Source organism: Dermacentor andersoni, chromosome 6 (assembly GCF_023375885.2).
Source record: "Dermacentor andersoni chromosome 6, qqDerAnde1_hic_scaffold, whole genome shotgun sequence".
Lineage (NCBI taxonomy): Eukaryota > Metazoa > Arthropoda > Arachnida > Ixodida > Ixodidae > Dermacentor > Dermacentor andersoni.
Genome location: NC_092819.1, coordinates 110,107,491 through 110,120,266, shown reverse-complemented (window position 1 = coordinate 110,120,266; position 12,776 = coordinate 110,107,491). Strand labels below are relative to the sequence as shown.

General features: G+C 47.5%; 1 protein-coding gene across 1 annotated transcript in view; it reads left to right on the top strand.

Moving 5' to 3' along the window:
* Positions 1-244: 244 nt before the first annotated feature.
* The window catches only part of LOC126522231 (beta-hexosaminidase subunit beta-like), a 73,616-nt gene continuing 61,084 nt past the window's right edge, over positions 245-12,776 (top strand). Inside the window, exons 1-3 of the mRNA XM_050170960.2 lie at positions 245-578; positions 2,225-2,323; positions 5,292-5,433. Of these exons, the coding sequence (XP_050026917.2) occupies positions 411-578; positions 2,225-2,323; positions 5,292-5,433 (409 nt within the window). The 5' untranslated portion in view covers positions 245-410. The remainder of the gene's footprint in view (positions 579-2,224; positions 2,324-5,291; positions 5,434-12,776) is intronic.

The following is a 12,776-nucleotide window of genomic DNA, read 5'->3' as shown; positions in this document are numbered from 1 at the left end:
ATTCGAAGCCTTCCGAGTCGGGCAAGTATCCTCGGGTGCCTACAAATGCATGCAACTGAGAAGCCCCTGGCTGCGCGACATTGCGCTGGGAGAGCGGGAAGAGAGGAGAGCTTTCTGTTGCGGACGGATCATGGTGACAATAAAGCTGTTGTCGGCGAATACTGCATTAAACGTTATTCACGGCCAAAGCAAAACGCAAAAGAAAACTTCAACTCTCCACATGATTCTTTGGCGTCTGCAGCGGTTAGGTAGAGGGAATAAGGGCGACCAGTTCGTTCCATAAATGAGCAATAGCGGCAGTGCTATTTATTTATTTATTTATTTATTTATTTATTTATTTATTTATTTATTTATTTATTTATTTATGCTATTCCTGAGACCGCGTGTGAACAAACGAGGGAACACGTTGCATGACCAGCGCTATGTGCGCGGTCCTGATTAGGCGCGCCTTGTGTGCTTCCTCGCAGGCAACGATCAACTGCGGCGTGGTGCATGATTTTCCGCGGTTTTCGCACCGTGGAATTCTCATCGATACGGCACGTCACTTCCTCCCCGTACCGGTTATCAAGCAGAACCTGGTACGCTGAAAGGCACTATACACCATGAGATGGAAATTCCAAATGCATTTGCACTGCGATCTCAACCGTAGATCGCGCATTAGAACAGCACAGGAACCTAGAGCTCGTTTGTATAGAATGCAGCAGACAGTCACGCAAAAGTGAACGAGTGATAACTAGCAAGTGAATGAAGAAAAAAAAAACGGGCACGAAATGGCAGCTAAAGCCGCCGTGGTTGCTCAGTGGCTATGGTGTTGGGCTGCTGAGCACGAGGCCACGGCGGCCACATTTCCATGGGGGCGAAATGCGAAAACACCCGTGTACTTAGATTTAGGTGCACGTTAAAGAACCCCAGGTGGTCGAAATTTCCGGAGTCCTCCACTACGGCGTTCCTCATGATCAGAAAGTGGTTTTGACACGTAAAACCCCATAATTTAAAAAAAATGAAGAAATGGCAGCTAGTTAGTTGTGCACTGAGATGAAATGTTGTTTAGTTCTATATAATGCGATGTGGGGTGGTGCGTCTCCAAGGTTTTACCGCATATAGGAAACATGGAGCCGCTGACGGTCATGCTCTGGTGCACCTAATGTCAGCATGTTGAAAGTATTAACACCGTAGACACTAAGCAACTACTGCAAGTTGCAGATGTTTCTGAGGATCCAAAAAATAAAACTGCTAGAAAAATTTATAATTCATGTGTGAAGTTTTCTCTACTGTATTTTCCTGTATTTTCTCTACTGTATTTTCCGGTTTTACTTATTTCAGCTACTTTTGTTTTATGTGATTGCGCAGTATAAGATAACAGCTGCAATAAAGGTACCACCGTGGTTGCTTAGTGGCTATGGTGTTGGGCTGCTCAGCCCGAGGCCGCGGGATCGAATCCCGGCTACGGCGACCGCATTTCGATGGGGGCGAAAACCGTGTGCTTAGGTTTAGGTACACGTTAAAGAACCCCACGAAGGTGGTTCAAAATTCTGGAATCCCCCACTACGGCGTGCCTCATAACCAGGAAGTGGTTTTGCCACGTAAAACCCCATAATGTTTAAGTCTTGTCGAAGTGTTTTTTTTTCTCCTTAAGAACAGTTGGTAGGGACCCTTTAACAAATTTGTTGAGTCCCGAAAGTGTGTACTTTGTAATTTTATACCTTAATTATGTTAAACTTTCAAGCTTTAAAGAAAGGGTTCTGAATGTTTGGGATTGTCGACGGTGTTTTTTTTTTTTTTTTTAGCTGGATTACTACACGCGCCAGTTTTCTCCGGGACACAATGGATCCTTGTGAAGGCACGTCATTAGAGAGTTGTAGATTAGGGGACGCAAACGGCTAGCGTACGCAAGAATTAGAGGCGGCGGTACTGCGCATGCGCAGACGCCTACGTCTGGGTTTCCGCATGCGCAGCACAGTGGCCCAGGTCTTGCGTACGCAAGCTGCTTGCGTCTCCTAATCTAAGATTCTCTGTTATCGGTGACTCGTGTTGGAGTGGTGCCACGTTGCCAATGTATCAACTTCGCCCCTGTACCGACGCTAAAAAGGCAGCTAGCTGCGATGCGCCGCCGGGAAAATGTACTCAAAAGAACCGCGCTTTCCAGCAGTAACGCACCTTCTTCCCACCTCGTGGTAGATAGAGTGGTGTCCTAGATGGCTGGACTTTTTTGTTCTGTGTGCAGGACGCCATGGCCTACAACAAGTTTAACGTGCTGCATTGGCACCTGGTGGACGACCAGTCGTGGCCAATTTATATGAAAGCCTTTCCCAATGTTACTGAGGTGAGCTACAGTAAACATCGTGTTCACCAAAGCTTTCAGTATGTCGACACCTCCGAAACCGATTCCCGTTCCTTCCGGTCTTGGTTTCACCTACGGGGAACAAAAAATATACATTAAAAAAATACAAAATCGTTGGATGCCATGTTTACGTGGCAAACGATGTTAACTGATGCTTTGCTTCATTTAACATCACTGCCTTCACTGCCTTCAGTGCCTCTGATCTTAGCGCAAACTGTTATGCACTCGCAATGCAACTGAGCGAAAATCTGGCACAGAATGACGTAAATTAAGTGGTGCTTTATGCGAACGCATTGGTAACGGCGGAAGCGCAATGATAAATTTGACCACACATAAATCAGTCATGCAAAAGCAAGAATGGTGCACATATTACCAACTTCTTTGCTTTTGCCTCTGGTAATGGGTAATGGGTAACGGGCTCGTGTTACATCATCAAGACACCAGCAACCAGAGCGTACGGCCAAGTGGGAGATATTTTCTGTGCCGACGGTATTACGACTGCGGCCTGACGACGACGGCTTGACGGCAAAGCGATGACAACGCTTTAATGATGACGACGACGGAATGATGCCGACGCCTTCATGTTTGAAGGCGTCATGATTATTTTTTAACAATGGTCTGAAAATGAAACAATGATGATACATTAGCGCAAGCTATTGGGCCAGTTGGTGCATAATTACCTTGAAAAGGAGGTGTGCTAGTGAAGCACAAAGAACGTGCGCACGAGCAAAAGACGTTAGACACGGACGAACGCTGGACTTTCAACTGTACTTTATTGGAATTCTCATTCCCGCACAAATTCCGACGCATGCGCATCTTCAACTCCTCCCCATTCATGTGCATTGATATCACCTCGAAAAGTAAACTGCCGCACAAAAACAGCCGACGCATGCGCAACTTCTGCTCCTCCCAGCACCCGTGCATCAATGTCAGTTTTTAATCACCTTTTACCCGAAAGTAAGCACGTTCCTTGTTGGTTAAACACACAGACGTATCAGGGACACAATTTTTTTTCTCATTTCCAATGTGAAAGGCTTCTCAGATTTGCCGCTCGTATCTAGTCTCAGCCCTCCCTAAAATGCTCAAACAGTGGCACACATATTTTTTGCACTTCTTGCGGCCGCGGCAATGAACTGCCAAATTTCTTACCTGGTCTCTGCTGAATTCGAAACACGCGAGACTTTGGCGCAACACGCGAGGCTTTCCTGTAACTGGTGCAATTCATTTACTATGCCATAGCCTTTACAAGTTACTTTTCCGCCCTTTGCTATATGTGTTCCTGCATCGTCTCTACCGCCGCCGGCGTCTGGCCGCACATTTCGGCGGTCCGGTAGCGATGCGTTGCCGGTTCCACATTACGGAGAAGTGCGTGCCGCTTATGTGGGGCCCCGCTCAAACTGCCACGTTTACCCCGCACCTCCATCAAAATGTTACCCGAACGAGGGATTAAGAACTGGAGACTATTTACAAAGTATATATGTAAAGGATGACTGCAGCGCTGGCCAGTTCAGCCGACAGCTCGAGAGCCAGAGAGCGTTCGTCGTCTTTGTCGGGCCGCCCGCGTGCATCGGCCACAAGAAACACGCAATATACATGTATCAATATTAACCACCTGAGGACATATTTGTTGGTCACGTCCACATTGTTCCAGAACTGACTCCATTAACGGATGTCACAAATTAGCTTCGCCACGCAAACGAGCATTTACCAAGCGCCTCCATTTTCACACGAGTAAAGAGTGTACATTGCTTATCGCTATATGTGTAGCGCGTTTTAGGGATAGCAGTGTCGCAGTCTGCTGGCATTATCTACCGAATACACGTGGAGGCTAAAGCTCAAAATGAAACACAGACGTGTGCTTTCACCCTCAGAAATATGGGTCAAACTGGCACAATCCTTAACCTGCCAACTTCCTTGGTACACCAAACTTGAGAACAAGGCTATGCGTTCTAGAAAATCACATTTCAGAAAAATAGCCCGATAGCCTTGTTGTCTTTAGGTTTAACGCGCCAGCGTTAAGGTGTCCGTGTCGCAGAGGATCCGGTGTCGGCATCGGCAGAGTTGTCCGTGAGCGAAAATTTCCGTATATATTTAAGTATATGTATATCCCACTTCTTGCTATATGACATGTGGTGTACGCGAGTCATATTGCCATACCAGTCTGTCATTATATTCGCTCTTACACTGTCTTACATTCTTGACAGAGTTATTCCTCGGAATTTTGAGAATGCAGCACACAAACAAAATTAATGTCATGAAACAAAACACCGACAGCGCATGCTTTTTATGGTAAATATTTTCAGACATGGCTATTAAAAGTGCGCAACAATAACAGAAACCCGAAATTATTTAACTTTGTTCACCCGGCTGTGCACTACCTCCGCGAGTGGCCCATGCTAGAGGCCGCGTTTCTGCCAGGAAGCTCGCCTTTGTACATAGTTTCTTCTAGAAAGCTCGCCCCTCGTGCATAAGGTTCACCGCCAGCGTTTCCCGGTAAACATTACGGTTACATAAGCTGCAGTTTCCGGAAAGCGTGAGAAGCAGTCAGGGGTTTTTTAATGCTATGGCGTTCCACTTTTAAAGGCGAAGCTTAAGCTTCCTCCTATTTTATACCCGTTGACACCCTCCCCCCCAAAACCCCATTTTGTAAAAGAAGCTTCAAACCAAACAGAGACTGATTAACTATGCTACAAATCAATAATGTTAATCAGTATCATTGAAGACACTAGTAGCACGAAGACGTCACGCATTTCTTGCGCATTCATTCAGATAATTGTTGAAGCCAGGACATATTCTGTTCCAGCAGAATGTGCTCTGACATTTCCTAACCAACCTGGGAGACACTCGCGCTCTTTGTTACGCCACAGTCCAACGTCATGCTCCTGAGACCTTTGACGCTTCCCATTCCAGTGTACACCATGTTTCCTACTTTTGCTGTTGTCTCGCTTAGATGGGCGCATACTCCAAGCGTCACGTGTACACGACCGATGACGTACGCGGAATAGTAGAGTACGCACGGCTGCGTGGCATCCGCGTCGTCCCGGAGATTGACACTCCCGGACACACGCAAGCGCTGGGACGAGCTTTTCCTGGTGAGTGTGCCAAGATTGCCCTAAAGTAATAAATAAGGAAGGACCGTGAACGGAACAGGGACGCCAGGAGAAGCCAATAGCTCTGTCCCATTCGCGCTCTTCATTTTCATTAGTACACCTTACCAATTCGCCCTGTTGACTGTTCTGTTCCTGAGTAAATTAAACGCATAAGCGACTGGCAGTCCTAATGACGGTAGGTAGTATTTTTGTCGTTTGCGCTTCCGACGCAGAACTGTGCGTAATATCATTGTCAAAACGGTCTTCGCATTTTAAATGTTGCCGATCGTGTCTGAAGGACTGCTTCTGGTCACATACCGTTGGCCACAAAATTTTACAAGACGCGGGTTTCCCAACAAGCCAAAGTTCCTGTTCGGTTAAGTCATGGAGTCTCTACTTTAATAGATCTCTCTAGAGGTTGTGAAGAACACTACACGCAAAATCTTTGAGTTCAAGGCTAGGTACCCTGAATTCAAAGAAATTCAGATTTTCCAATAGCCCATGACCTATAAACCATTTGTGGCCTACTGTAGGTTTTATTTTCTCAGAATTTCAAATTTTCGAGGTACAGATTATTCTTGTGGTGGGCTCTACTTAAGCTTTGCTTTTGCCAAGAAATTAAACCTCAAACAGTACAAACCGATTTCCCTTCAAATTTTACTGAAAACTACAGGGAAGTTTTTGACATCCTGAAATGCATGTCATATTGACCGCTAATAAAAGTCGAAGACAGAGAAAGAGAAAAAAGAACGATGACACGGGCGGTACATGACATGCATTAGCGGTAAACATGGCATTGAGTAAACACCAACTAGGCTAAACTCAGGTACCCGACTCGACATCTCTGGCACCGTTAGTGATTTAACTAACCAGTTTCCAGGCCATGCGCCTCGGATGTAGCGTTGTAAGTTGCGCACCGATGACGCGGCGATATCTACTAATATATTTGTAATCAAAGTCCCTTATTATTTACTGAAATCATGAACAAGAAATGTCGCGGCTAGTGTTAAGCATTCTGCCATAAACACTGAATGAAGAACGTTTTTTGACCGAAATATTCAACTGTTGCTTATTGACTTCACTGTAGCCGATAACTGAGGGTTACTTCCGGAAAAATGTACATGCCTATTGAAGAATATTTTCTCGAAACAGTAAAGACTGCTAAAAGGAATGCATATTTTACAAGTCTCTAAGAACGGATAAAAATTGAAATAGTTTGTATGTAACTGTGAAAACATAGTTATTACACGTCTGCCAGTTCAAAGATAAATGATTGCCTATTAATTTACTTATTTGCAATACAGCTTGCGAAGGACAAATACTTCACTCATTAGTTACCTTCGGTTCTACAATCAAGCCCGCATAAGTTTTGTCAATCAATTTCTCAATAACGTACCTCATCCTGTAAGTATTCGCACGACCACAACCACACACACCTTTCTGATAATGAATGTTTACATATTTATTCAGGTATAGATAATCTGTATTCAAAAAGTAATATTATTGCAACATCCACATTCTCAAAAAAATGAAGAACATTCACATCTGAAACCTATTTCGTTTCAAATTATTTGATTACCCTCAAGAATGACTGGGCTTTACGGAAAGCCTGCATTTAGAAAACAGAACAAGCAAATTTATTATTATATGCATTTTAAACATGTGAATGTACAGAAGACTGTTAGAAGCTGCTGTTTATGTCGGGTTACTTTGCACGGTCCGAAATAGCGTCGCACAAGTTTCTCGTTGGTGTATCGGCGTCCAAAGCCGAACACGTCGCCGGCCTGTTATTCTGCGAACCGTCGTTGAACATCGTAGTGTCGCCTGTCCGTCCTCTGCTGGTTCTTGATGCGCAGTCGGGCGAGCTGTCGTGCTTCTTCGGCGCACTGTAGTTAGGCGGCGACGTCGAGATCTACTTCGTCGGTAACGTGCGGCAGCATGGCGTCGGAAGTCGTCGTCACGGTCCTTCCGTGAACCAGCCTGAACACGGGATGTGCGTTGTTTTTCGCGCTGCCGTGTTTTCGGCGAAGGTTACGTGTGGAAGAATGCCGTCCCACGTCATGTGTTCGCCGTCGACGTACATCGCTAACATGTTGGTGAGCGTCAAGCTCGTTCAGGTTCGACCATTCCTCTGCGAATGGTAGGGGGTTGTCTTCCGGTGACTTGTCTCGCTATATTGCAGGATGGATTGACTAATTACAGCTGAGAAATTCTGACGCATCAAGTCGCAGCACGATGTCCTCGACGAAGAATCTCGCTACTTCCACCACGCTACCTTTGGGCAGTGATTTCGCTTCGGCATAGAGGGTAACGTAGACAGTCACCATGACGATCCACTTGTTTCTGGTTGTTAACGTCGGAAAGGACCCAACAAGATAATCCCGATCTAGTGAAACGGTTGGCAAGGTAGCTCGCTCGGCTGTAGCGATTCCGCTAGCCTTGTTTTGCGTCGGTGGTAGTCTCGGCACGTCTTAGCGTAATGGACGACGTCAGCGTTCATGCGTGGCCAGTAATGCTTCTGCTGAATCCTCGCCAGCGTACGGGAAAACCCAAGATGCCATGCCCCTTCGGTAATCACGAAGCGTGTGGATAACCTCTGGCGGCAGTGCTGAAAGCACAACCAGAAGATGGTTGGCGCAGACCGGTGAGTTTCTCTTTACGGGGACGTCGTTTTTTTGTGAGAGCAAAGAGAATCCTCGCTTAAACACCCTCGGTACAGAGTCTGTCTTCCCCTCCAAGAACTCGATAGGGCTTCTTAGCTCCGGGTCTGCTCGCTGCAGTTCGGCGAAGTCTTGCGGTGGTGGGTCAACAGGAGCGCTGAAGAGGCAGTCGGCATCAGAGCGTTTTCCTCCTGACAGGTATATCACAGTGAAGTCGAATTTTAGCAGTCGGAGGCTCTGCCATGTTAGGTGTCTTGAAAGTCCTTTAAATTAGCCAGCCGTCAGAGTACGTGATGGTCGCTTACGACTTTGAACGGCCTGTCATTAGGTAAGGGCGAAATTTCGTGGCAGTCCAAATTATGGCAAGGCATTCCTTTCTCGTCAATGAATAATTGGATTCCACTTTCGACAGCGACCAGGGAGGCAATCGGAATCGTTGTTCGAAGCGAACCTTCAGTTTGCCTTCAGTTTCACCGCACGCGATTGGCCAAGGCCGCGCCGACGGGCTCGGCTGACGACGTTGGCGCGGCTGAGGCCATTCGCGTGAGGCCAAACTGAACGCAAACTGAACGCGAGATTTCAACAACGATCTCCGATCTCGCCCCAGCTAGCGTAAGATACGGCGCTTTCATGTCCGTGTTTTCTCTGGACTAGGACTACGCTGCCTGCATCGATGTGGATTTCGTTGTCGGCGTCTTCATCGAAGTGGGTGAATGCTGGTGGGGAATGCAGACGTCGTTGTAATTCCTGAAATGCCTCGACTTGCGGTGTTTACCGCTTAAATTCGACGTCGGATTTACTTAGAAGAGTCAGACGGGCGGCGATGCGAGACAAGTTCTTGACAAAGCGCCCACTGACCTTTTTCGCGGAGCAGTTTGTCCTAGAGAAAAGACATGGCGCCTTCACGTGCCCTCAGCCACAACGCACCAATACGAAACCATCCTTGCTTCCCCCTTGTTTCTGTGTGCTGCTACTGTTCGTACGCCCTTTCGGCACTTCTACATGTACGGCTTTCCTCGAGGATACAGAAATTTACTCATGTACCAACGTTGTAGCGCTAACCTTCGAAGAAAGGGCAGCCCCGGAACGTCGGCAAGATTGAGTACCACTCGTTAAACAATTACAAAGTGAGTATAGTGACGCTTCCTGTCATAGTAAGTTTCGCGCACGTTGCCTACACACACCTACACTAACTAGCACTTAACCTTGCGCCCACTCTATCATCGTCATGTCAAGAATAAGTGAGTGGGAGCACACTTCAACATATACGCACTATATATGCACAATAACTGACGGGCTACAGTGATAGCGCACGAATGGTCAAAGCTGAATGCTTTGTGACGGTCCACAAGAGTAAGTCATTATAAAATATAAAGACGCTAAATAAGCAGACACACACAAGAGAATAGAACGGGACAGGGTGCCACTCGCAACTGGTTTATTCACAGAACGCAGACGCACAGAGCAAACTTACAATCGTGCATCTAATCAAACATTCATGATACACAACGTTCAAGAAACTTCTTCTCGGCCTTATATAATGATAACGAAGTTTCGCTAACGCACAAGCTGCCTTTCTTGCCTATGTGATAGGCTTCAACGAGTTCCCTTGGTATTAGTGCTTCACGCAAGAATCTGCACATCTGAAAAACTTGGTTCACAAGAGCGTGAGGGACAGGTCCCGATGTGCTTAGGCAAATTGGGGCCCTCTTTCATTTGCTCAACATTTCTTTCATATTCCCTGACACGCTCATTAACATAGCACCCGGTCTGACCTATATAGGAACGACCGCACGAGAGGGGACACTGCCCTTATATTTTAGAATGAACAGCTACCAACTAGCCCAACAAGAAGTGCTTTTAAGAGTAAGCCAGTTAGTTGCGATAATACATGTATGCTCTAAGATATCGCAATGTACAAAACAGCTACGTTTCAAGCCTCCTGCACAACAAGAACAAATCCATCGGAGCTGAGAACAGCTACAAGCGATTAGGCAGAAAATAATCAAATAGTGACCACACCGGGGAAATTTACTAAGTCGGAAATGGGACAAGCCGTTGCTTCAAAATATTTGCCAAATAAAGAAAGAGCAAAAACACACTAATCCTAATTCAGTTCATAAGAACAATGTTTGGTATACATATTTAGCCTCCTTTTAGAACAAGCGCCATATAGCTGCTTACACCATTTGCACAATAGCTTAATCAACTTCGAAAGCACCTTTTCATGTTATCTAAAGCTGTGGCCAAAGCTTCGTGTCGTCCACGCAGTCACGGCCTACGATATCTCCCGAAACAGAGGTTTGTTAAGCCGCATTGGTGCCTACACATCTATTCTAAACGCGGACGGAATGGAGGCAGTGGAGGGAAGCAATGGACGCGTCACCACTTGATCAAACCTGGCAGCGCCCATGGAATCCCCGCGAAAAGGGTCAATAGTAGGCACACAAACCGAGAAACCTGCGCACTGGCTTCCCGGCGGGCGGCGAAAAGTTTGCAGCGGCAGGTAGTTCCTGTGGATCAGGAAGGACTCCTGACTTACTGATTATATACGTGGCCCAGTAACAGTTCTTCGCAACCCAAGCGGCAATTCTCCGGCTTCAGGGCGAGCCGAGATGACTTTGGCGTCTAGTATTGTCACAAGGCCCTTAACGTGATCGTCGATGACGCAAAGACGATCAAGATCGACTAAACAGGTCTGCCATTTCAAGCCGGCCAATACCATTTCCCTTACATGATGGAATGTTGCGGGTGCCGAGCAAAGGCCAAATGGCAGGAGCTTGAATTCATAGAGGCCGTCTGGCGTAATAAAGGTGATCTTCTCTCTTTCGCTCCGGTCGACATCGATTTTCAAGTAGCCCGTCTTGTGGTCCATCGACGAAAAATACTTTGCATTGTGGAACCCGTCCAAAGCGTCGTGTATCCTTGGGAGGGGGTTACACACTTTTTCCTAATTTTGTTCAGGCGACGGTAATCGGCGCGGAAACACAAAGTTCCATCCTTTTCCTTCACCAAGACTACAGCAAACGCCCAAGGGCTTTTTAACGGCTGTATGATCTAGTCGCGTAGCACTTTTTCGGTTTGTTGCTTTATAGCTTCACGTTCTCGCGTCGAAACTCGGTAAGGACTCTGACGGAGTGCCCGAGCGCATTCTCGGATATTATGCGTTGCTTAGCAACGCGTGTTTCTCGAATCCTTGATAATGTAGAGAAGCAGTCGTGGTATTGCTTGAGGAGACATTTCAGCTGCGATTGCTTGTGCCTGGGACGACTCGGAATAATATCGAAGGCTGCTTGAGTAACACGGACCGTCGTTGTAGGTTCGGCTGAACGCGAGAGGACCAACGTATCGTTGACTGCTGTAACTTCTATGCATGGGATCTTGGTGTGCAAATTTTTAACTGGGGTTTGTCACGATTACTTTTGCTTTTCCTACGTGCAGCTGAGAGATTCCTCTTGCGACGCAAATTTCACCGTCGAGCAGTATGTGTCGGTCGCCCTCAACGACGCCTTATACGTCTGAGCCTGTTTCGGTGCCAGTTGAAATGATGATACTGGATTGAGCCTGGATGCTGACTTGATCTTCCAGCACACACACGACATGATGACTTAGAAAACTTTCTGGCGGTATAACTTGGTCTTCGGATAGCGTTATCGTCTTGAACATCAGTTAGATGATCGTGCTGTGTCGGTTCAGGAAGCCCGTGCCGAGAATGACGTCTCTCGAGCACTATTGGAGGATAACAAAAGTCACAGGGTAGGCTTAATCATTAACGGCAATTCTTGCCTTGCCGATTTCAGCCGGCGGCATCAGGTGTCCACAAGCTGTCTGAACTTGAAGGCCTTCCCAAGCAGTCTTTACTTTCCTTAACTTGAAGGTAAACTGTCCACTGACGACAGCGTAGTCGGCTCCTGTGTCGACTAGGGCAGTGACGTTTTGGCCATCGATAAGAACGTCAACGTCGGTAGTTATTAGCTTTGCCTTGCAGTTAGGTCTTGACGTCAGATTTTGACCTGTGGCTGGTACGTCGCGTCGTCAGGACGTTTAGTCCACGTGTATTCTTGGCTTCGAGGCCTCGTTGGGATGGTGGCATGTCCTTGCTACGTCGTCGAGATCTTGAAGCGTCTTCGTCGTCGGTGGAGGAGCTTATGCATTTCGACGAACAGACCTCCCGTGCTGCTTTTAGTTTCCTGGGTAAGGGCTAAAGGACCGACCACGGATTGGGGCAGCGTATGGTCGGCGCTGCGGCAACAGGTAGCGACCTGGTGACGGCGAACGGGACGGTCGTCGAGGGCTCCACTGAGTGGCGGTGAGGTAGTCGGCAATATCACGAGGCTGTTCACCTTGCTGTGTGCGCCTCGCCTTCACGGGAAACCCTCGTAATCTCAAGGGGCGGCATGGGGCACGAGCGCTAGACGTAGCCGGCTTCTCCGCCGTGATATCAGAACGGGTGGGGGTCTGGGGCGCGCCATACGTCTCTCTCCCTTGGGTAGCTACGCTGGGCGACGTCCGTCGAGCGGGCGGAGGCAGCGGACGATGTAAATGTGGTGTTACGGGGCCCTAGCGCCGGCGCGAAGGGAGACCTTGGCGGCGGGCGATGCCGGCGAGGGTGATCGCTTCGGTCACGGGAGGGGGCGATTCGGGCTGCACTTTGGAAACTCCCAGTGACCGTACAAGTTCGTCTTC